General features: G+C 40.9%; 1 protein-coding gene across 1 annotated transcript in view; it reads left to right on the top strand.

Moving 5' to 3' along the window:
* The window catches only part of LOC119427247 (afadin), a 25,977-nt gene that overhangs the window by 9,416 nt on the left and 7,752 nt on the right, over positions 1-8,809 (top strand). Inside the window, exons 10-17 of the mRNA XM_037694827.1 lie at positions 854-942; positions 1,774-2,045; positions 2,159-2,302; positions 5,616-5,814; positions 6,663-6,754; positions 6,833-6,919; positions 8,091-8,156; positions 8,260-8,333. Coding sequence (XP_037550755.1) covers positions 854-942; positions 1,774-2,045; positions 2,159-2,302; positions 5,616-5,814; positions 6,663-6,754; positions 6,833-6,919; positions 8,091-8,156; positions 8,260-8,333 — 1,023 coding nt within the window. The remainder of the gene's footprint in view (positions 1-853; positions 943-1,773; positions 2,046-2,158; positions 2,303-5,615; positions 5,815-6,662; positions 6,755-6,832; positions 6,920-8,090; positions 8,157-8,259; positions 8,334-8,809) is intronic.

The raw sequence follows: 8,809 nt of genomic DNA, 5'->3' as shown, positions 1-8,809 counted from the left end.
AGTACACACCTAACTCTAAACCTAACCATTACCAGTACACACCTAACCCTAAACCTAACCAGAGTTCAGGACCATGTGAGGGTAGGAACGTAAACTGACCGGTAAACAGAGAGCTTTGCCTTACAGCTCAGCTCCCTCTTCACCACAACGGACCGGCACAGAGTCCGCAATACTGCCAACGCTGCACCAGTCCCTCTGTCAATCTCACGCTCCATTCTTCCCTCACTCGTGAACAAAACCCTGAAATCGAAGATGCCTGACCAAAGCTGGCTCTTGGGACAGTGGAGTATGTGTTGGAAAAATGGGCCTTACAAAATACAACACCACACATGTGCGTCCCTTAGTTAGCGCTGGAACAAGACAGATGGACTCGCTGATCTTTGGCTCAGAGTTCTTTGTGATTTCCACAAATACATTCAGAATCTGAGTCATCAGCCCCGAAGACAGATTTCAGTTTGTCTCATTTGACCAGAAACGTTGTCGGGCCCAGATGGGACATTTGTGCGATGAATTATTCTTTTCTTTTGTCTCCTGAACAAATTTCCTGCAGTTTATAAAAAGCTTGTCCATTTGTTTCTTTGTCCCTAGTGTTAGCATAATATCACATGGACCAGAACGCAGATTTTAACAAAGCTCCCAGAAAGTAATCATTGGACATTAATTAAGATGGCTGCCACATCAACGTTAGAAAAGATGATTTGTTGTTAAGTTTCTGGTGTGAAAGGCAGCGGGTGACCTTCATGTCTTCAAGGACAGCAGCGTCTCTCATTAATGTGTCCAGCTGCAGTATCTGAACTTTGCAGCTCAGTTCAGACAGAATAAATGTTTTATTTTTATCTGTTGTTCCTGTTAGTCTCCTGCTTCAGTGTCTTCAGAACGAGCTGAGGAAACATTTACCAACTTTCCTGACAGATCCTGAGCAGCACGCAGCGCCGCCACCAGGTACAGATTTAAACATTTCAATCTGAGAGAAGCTAAAATAAAATAAATTTAAAAAACTTTTGACTTTGAACAGAATTCAGTAGAAGTTTTCTCGTTTCACCTGGTACTTTTAGATTTGAGCCATTTTGCTACTAGTAGCTAAAGTTTTACCTTTAGCTTTTAGTCTCCTTTTAGCGTTCAGCTTATATTTAGAATTTAGCTTGCTGTTTGTTCCTTTAAAATTAGCATTTTGCTCCTTTTAGCATTTAGTTTACATTCTGTTTTAGCTTTTTTTGTATTTGATCAGTTTTTAGCTAAAAATTTGCACCATATTTAGTGTTTTTCAGATTTTAGCTAGCATAGAACTTCTTTTAGCTTGTATTCTGCTCCTGTTAGCTTGTTTAGCTCCTTTTAGATAGGGATTTTGTCCTCCCAGTTTTAGTCTAGCATTTTGCTTTATTTAGCTACATTGTTTTTCAACTTTTACCTTTTGGGTCACAAACATATTGCTCTTTACAGCTAATAGCTAGCATTTGTAAAATTTTCATTTTTAGCTAGTGTTTTGCCACTTTTAACTTTTAGCTTGCATTTTTGCTCCTTTGAGATACTGTTTTATTATTTTAGCTAGCATTTTTTTTACAAACTTTTACATTTGACTTTATTAACTGTTACTTTTTGTTTTATTCTCTTTTAGCTTGTGGTTTGTTTCTTTTAGCTTTGACAGCTTAGTTTCAGCTTCTAGTGATTTTTTTTCCAAGTCGTTCAGCAACATCTAAACTAGAGGATAATCAGTTGGACTTAAAAACCGGATCGTGCAGGACGTCTGGAGTTGTCTTGTGTCTCTGGTTGCAGAGACGGTGCTGAACACCTTGACGAACGCCATGTCTCTGCTTCGCCGCTGTCGGGTCAACCCCGCTCTCACCATCCAGCTCTTCTCTCAGCTCTTCCACTTCATCAGCGCTTGGCTTTTTAACCAGCTCGTCCACCCAGATGCCAAGAGTCCGGGCCTGCGCTCCCATTACTGGGGATGTGTTCTGCAGCAGAGGCTGGCTCCCATCGAAGCCTGGGCCGAGAGGCAGGGCCTGGAGCTGGCTGCCGACTGCCACCTGGGCCACATTGTACAGGTCTCCCTCAGTGAAGCTTTGCGTCACGTGAATGTGTTAAACTTGACTCAAGTGCTGCAAACGTGCCTCTTTTTGAAGAAGGTGTTAAAATAATCCTGCGCGACTCTTTCCAGGCTACCACTCTTCTGACCATAAACAAGTTCTCGCTGTGGGACGCCGAGAACATCCAGAGCGCCTGCTTCAAGCTGAACTCTCTGCAGGTGTGGGTGCTGTTGGATGGCTACCTCTGTGCAACCAATGAGCCTCACATCCCCCCTGTGAGTACTTCCAACCCTCCACCCCCCGTGCAATAACGTTTTATGATTTTTTTCACTTCTCATCGGAGCTTTAGTTGTTTTGTATGAAGTTAAATTGGTCTCAAAAGTATTCACACACTCATGCAATAAGACTGGTGTGCGTACAAGAGGACAGAAATTTTACAAATGCATAAACCGTTGTTCAAATGAGCGCATTTCAATTTGCACAAGTAAAAATAATCAATCAACCTTTATTTAGACAGGTAAATCCCTGGTAAAGGTAAATAATGTGCACATAGAAAATGTGAAATACATGAGAACAAATCAGCTGCTGTTAAGGTAATGTTGCGTTCAAGGCAGGTGAAAAGCTGGGACATCTGAACTTTACTAGATGTACTGAGAAAAGACATTTCTTATATTATGTCATGACTAATAAAGTTAAAACATTCACATACTGTAACATACCTGGATTTAAAAAAAGTTAATTTTAGGGACTGTAAGATTAAAATAACCTAATGTGAGCAGGTTCTTCTTCATATGCAAAAATTATCAGGAAAAATATATATTTTACCAGACAAATATTTTTCCTGGTAATTTTTCCACAAGAATAATAACCTATAATAATTGCTTGTGTTTATTTCAGCAGTACTGTCCACAAAATAAATGTAAAAATTCTGGTTTAAAAAAACTACTGGAAAAATATGATTTCAAATGTTGTGTGTGTTAACTGTGTATTTTAAACTTAAAAGTGTTAAGTTATTCTTCCTCTGCAAAAAAAAAATACAGAAAAATATATTTTCTTGTATTATTTTTTTTTCCACTAGAAGAAAATGTAAATTTTGTGGACTACAGCAGAAATAAACATTAAAAGTGTTGTTATTCTTCTTGTGAAAAAAAAAACAAACAATTTTTTTCCCATTTGTAAAACTCTTGTGGATCTTGTGCACAAACAAACCTTGAATGCTCGTGACTACGTCTGAGACTAATTTATCTTCACAGATGTATGTCCATTTGGCACCATTCGGACTTGATCTTAAAGTTTGCAGTGAGTTTGTTACAGACGCTGCAGCTGCAGAACGTGAGCTCAGCTGTATTGATTTAACAGGATGAATAATTTACAATAATGAATATGATCCTGAATAATTCATGAAGATTAGTGTCATGATACTCTATTGATTCTGACTGAACTACTGCTCATATATTTAGCTGAACATGAACAGAAGGGAACAAATATCAGAGGGCGCCTCTAACAGGTCTGTGGTCAGTCCAGCTGGACTTGGAGACGAGTTTTCCTTCAAAGATGCTCATCGCCGCCCGAGTTATAATCATTTAGAGTTTTTTTATGTTTGTTAACTGTGACAGCCATCTTGAGTTAGACTGGCTCCAAAAGGTGATCCCTTATATAAGTTCATGGCTGGGAAATAGAAATTGTTGCGTTGTTTCATTAAGCACCTGTGGCTTCAACTTTACTGAATAAATATGAATTAATTTTTAGAAAGGTGACATTTATAGTGTATTTCAAAAAAAGTTTTATGGACTATTAAAAGTGTGCAAACATGAACGTCCCCCAACCACGTGACGGAGAGTTTGTTCAGCTTCGGATGGAGCACGTGGCTCTTTGTAGTCCACGAGACGCAGAGATAAACCCCGCCCCCTGCCAGAGTCTCCACTCCGTCCCTGCAGCCACAATCATGAAGACAGCACCACACCCGTCAGCAGACTCCTCTGTGCACGATGTGTGCACGGTCTCCGTTCAGGAGTTTTGGACCATTTCACCAAATTTAGTGTTTTGAAGAGTCGTACGGCTGAATGTCTGAGCGCATTTCTGTATCGATGAACACGCCCACAAACCTCTGACCAGTACACCTGTGAGAACAAGTTCGGTCTGGGCCTTGTGTCGAGAAGGGGCGGAGCTACTCTGAAAACAAAATCACGCCATTTTTGTCATGCAACTGAGACAACGAGAGCCGATTATCGCCGCTTTCAGTGGAGTATGCAGGGCAGGGGGAGTGGTGGCGCGGAGGTTAAAGAAGGTGGGCCTGTGATCGGAAGGTCACCGGTTTGACTCCCCAAACCAACATCGTCAAAATGTGGGTGGGAAAGGTGAAACAACCGCACCCACTCCACCCTTATTTGCCCCACTCTGGGCCCTTGAGCAAGGCCCTTAACCCCCACCAGCTGCTCCCCCGGCCACCCTACCCTCTGCTCCACACAGACGCTGTGGTAGCTCGGTGTCTGTGTTCGTGTCAGGACGGACATCTGGCGTAAACACAAGTGAAGCTTTTGTGCGAGTTAGTTCACTGTGGCGGCCCCTGAAGACGGGAGCAGCCGAAAGAAGAAAAAAGGAGTATGGAGTATAACTACGGCAACAAGAGCCGACTCCGGCACTTCGGCTGGAGTATGCAGGGCCCTCAACCGTTGTACTATAGAGAATATTAATTTAATATATTGAATATATTTTATAATTTAACTGATGTTTTGATACTTTTAGTGTTTAGCTAACTTTTTGCCACTGTTAGCTTTTAGTTAGCCTTTTGCTACTTTTAGATTTTACCCAGCCTTTGCCTACTTTTAGCTTATAATTAGTCTTTTGCTAGTTTTAACTATGGTATATTTTGTTAGCTTTACTTCTACATTCTGCTACTTTTAGCTAGCATTTGTGAGTTTTCAGCTAGTGTTTTGCTTCTTTTGTCTTTTTCTAGTGTTTTGCTCATTTTAGCTTTTAGCAAGTGTTGCGCTGTTTTAGCCAGACCAACTCATTTTTAGCTTTCAGCTGTCAATCAGTGTTAATGCTGTGTTTTTACAGGAATTGTACTTTCTATGTTTGGTGTTTGATCTGTTGTTATTTTAAATAAAGTGCAAACAAATAAATAAATAAACTGCTGGTACATATTTTTCTTGTTCTTTCCCTGAAGATAAAAATATGATCCTTTAACACTAATCAGACAAAGTCCGTCTTTTATTTGGTTCATTTAAAAACTATGAATAAATTTGCCATCAGAGCATTGAGGATGGAGAAAAGGGCAAAAGTCTTCATCCAGCTAGGCTAATGGTTAGCTACACGAAGGCCCTTTTAGTTTTTCAGGTTTATGAAACAATTGTTTGTGTAATTTGTTGCTCTTTTCTCAAACAAAGTCCATGTTTGTGTTAGTGCTCCAGCTGGTGTTAAATAAAACTTTCCTGCCTGTCTGCCTGCCTGCCTGCCTGCCTGCCTGTCTGTCTGCCTGCCTGTCTGTCTGTCTGCCTGCCTGCCTGCCTGCCTGTCTGTCTGCCTGTCTGTCTGTCTGTCTGTCTGTCTGTCTGTCTGCCTGCCTGCCTGTCTGTCTGTCTGCAGGAGTTGATCGATGCTGTGGTCGGAGCTGCTGAGGCCTCGGCAGACGTTCTGATCCAGAGTGAGGGACGGGACGTCCGGCTGGAGGAGAGTCTCGACCTCCACCTGCCGTTCCTGCTGCCGGAGGGGGGGTACTCCTGCGACACCATGAGAGGCGTCCCTCCAGGGTTCCAAGAGTTTCTGGAGCAGATTTGTCAGAAAGGTAGACGTTCTGCTTGACCTCTGATGACCCTGAGATGACGTGTGATTTAGATTCTTTTTTATTTTGTATATTCAGTCATTTTTGTTCTATTTCAACAATTCACGTCTCAAAACGTTCGGCTCATTCACAACATTCCTGCTGCAACTTTTGCTGTTTGTGCAATTTTTACTTTTTTGAAAAATTTAGCCTTTTCAGCCTCATTTTCCTCATTGAAGCTGAACGGAGCTCGCATCGTTCAGACCCTTTGAGCTGTTTACAACCTTTAGCTGCTCATTTCAGCTTTTATCTGCTCCTTTGAACTTCCTTCAGCTAATTTAAGCTTTTTTTTTTTGTTCCCATCAGCTCTTTTCAGCGTATTCTGCTAAATTCAGCTTATTTTCTGTTTTCAGCTACTTTTTATTTGTTTTTGCGAAGTTCCACTTTTTGTGCTTCTTTTTATCATAATTTCATTCATTCGACCTTCATTTATACACATTCTTACTAATAGCTTCAACTTTTTATGCTCTTTTAGCTTCTCTGCTAAATTAAGCCACTTTTTTTAGCTTTTACAGTAACTTTTTTCTAATTTAGGCTTTTTTCTGCTCATTTCAGTTTCTTTTTTGCCAATTTCAGATTTATTTGTGTGATCTTTACAACCTGTCTCTGACGTTTCAGCGTTTTCTGTACATTTCTGCTGCTTTCCGTTTTTATTTTCCTGCTTTCAATAAACTGTTCAAATTCAGCACATATTAACAACTTCGTTTTGAAACCTTTTCAGCAGCTTTCAGCTAAAATCATTCAGCGCTGCACGTTCACAGGAAATGACATTCTCCTGGCGTGTGCGTTACGTGAACTCCTTCCTCCTGCAGGTCTCTGCAGTTTGACACCGCAGCTAAAATCCAAAGGTGACTGGACGGCGTGCTTCAGAGAATTATCTCAAGCTGAGGGCGACACATGTGTGGTGAATAGAACAAATGACGTTTGGTGTTTCCAGATGTGCTGAAACGATGATTTACGTGGAGTTGTTTTCCTTCAGCAGGAAGTCAGCCGACAGCCGGAGGTTGAGACGGTGACGCTGCACAAACCTCTGAACGGCGGGATGGGGATCAGCATCGTAGCTGCCAAGGTGACGCGTTTTATCTGCTCGAACGTGAAAACCTTTTAGTTCGATTCGTCTGTGAGCCGATGGGCACCGACGAGCCTCGGCCTGAACTCCCAACACAACTTTCTAACAATCTAAGCTCAGAAAAAGTGACCAGTTTGATGTGTGAACGGGAAAAGGTGAGTAAAAAGAATAAAGATCAAAAGAAATGTTAAATCTGCTATAGTCGCCATAGTAACCACACGCCTTTAGAAAACCGTTGAATTAAAATATAATCGAAGGCGTGCACTCGTCATTCTGTGGAGATTTAACGGTGAAAATAGAGAAAACATAAACGCCTACTTTTAATGTTTCTTAATTGAAATGAAACGTATTAAATATATATAAAAAATAAAATTTTAACGAAGGTAAATCTGTTCAAAGTAAAACTGTATCTAAAAATAACTGAACGCTTTTAAACAAAACAGCATAAACTTGTAAAGACTTTGGATATCTGAATGTCATCATTTGATTTTTTTCATCATCGTCCAACTTGTTGAATAATTCGACACTCGTTGAAGGCAGGACAGTCTCCGCCCATAAACTGTTAGTCCCACCCACAACTTCTAATCCATTAAAGGTAAATTAATGTAACATACTACACTGAAAGTAAATTAACAAATCATCACTAGAGCCCGACCGATACTGTAATTTTTGGCTAACGCCAATACTGGGAGGGGAGTGCGGCCACCAAGAACAGGTGTACCTGTACCTGTATATCGGCCTAAATTATCAGCACTACCAATACATCGGTTGGGCTCTACATGACACACATCTGCATCGTCACCAGACAGAGTGTCATGTACACTTTTCATCTCCCCAGCTTCAAGGTCAAAAATCAAGGTCAAATGTTATACATCAACTTTCAAATGAACATTTTATGGAATCAAATCTGCAAAAGTATCGAAACTTAACTCTGAATGGGTAAAAATGTCAAAGATAAAAACATTTCAGTCCAGACCAAACCTCACTGATGTCAGGTCGTGGGTGTCGTGACGTTACAAAGGTCATATCTCCGTGCTCCAGATAGAAATACACGTTTGGTGTTTGACTCATGTTTTATTTGAAAGCTGCACAAGGACAGAAGTCTGAACATGTGACAGTAGGGCTGCTGCTTCTCTTCTGCTGTGACGGTCAGCCTCCTTGTTCTGCACAGGGAGCAGGCCAGGAGAACGTCGGTATCTACGTTAAATCTATTGTCAGGGGAGGAGCAGCTGAAATGGTGAGATCCTGACACGCTGTTGGTTCAGCTGCACTCAGATCTTATATTTTATGATTTGACATAAGAAGAGTTTAAGTGAACGCCGTGTGGTCACTGTGTGCAGAGTGGGAGGTTAGCAGCCGGAGATCAGCTGCTCAGTGTGGACGCTCAAAGCCTGGTTGGACTCAGCCAAGAAAGGTGACCGCATGACTGCACGTGTAACACTCACATGTGCACGTGTTGTCTGTACCATCCCTTAAACCCAATAAATACGTAACACAGTCTACAACTGATGAAGTTTTGGTGACAACCCACATCGAGACGGTCAAATGGTTCAAACTGGGATTTATTTTAGATTTAGAGATCAAATGTAATGTGGTAGTAGCAGGAAGTTACTGGGTTTATTTCACGTGCCACATGTTTATTTTGACATAAATTCATCATCTAAATATTTAAAAGTCAATTTCACTGAACAACACACAAAGGAACACACATGCACGCACATATAGATTTATTTTTAAACTTTTCAGCTTCCCACGGGTTTCTTTTCACTATGGGAAGATAAAATGTGAGGGGCTATGATAAAAAATATGAGGGTCTATGATAAAAAATATGAGGGTCTATGATAAAAAATATGAGGGTCTATGATAAAAAAATATGAGGGTCTATGATAA

The sequence above is a fragment of the Nematolebias whitei genome, chromosome 21, assembly GCF_014905685.2.
Source record: "Nematolebias whitei isolate Nwh7 chromosome 21, NemWhi1, whole genome shotgun sequence".
NCBI lineage: Eukaryota > Metazoa > Chordata > Actinopteri > Cyprinodontiformes > Rivulidae > Nematolebias > Nematolebias whitei.
Note: the sequence above shows the minus strand (reverse complement) of the source record. Positions and strands in the feature narration are given on the sequence as shown.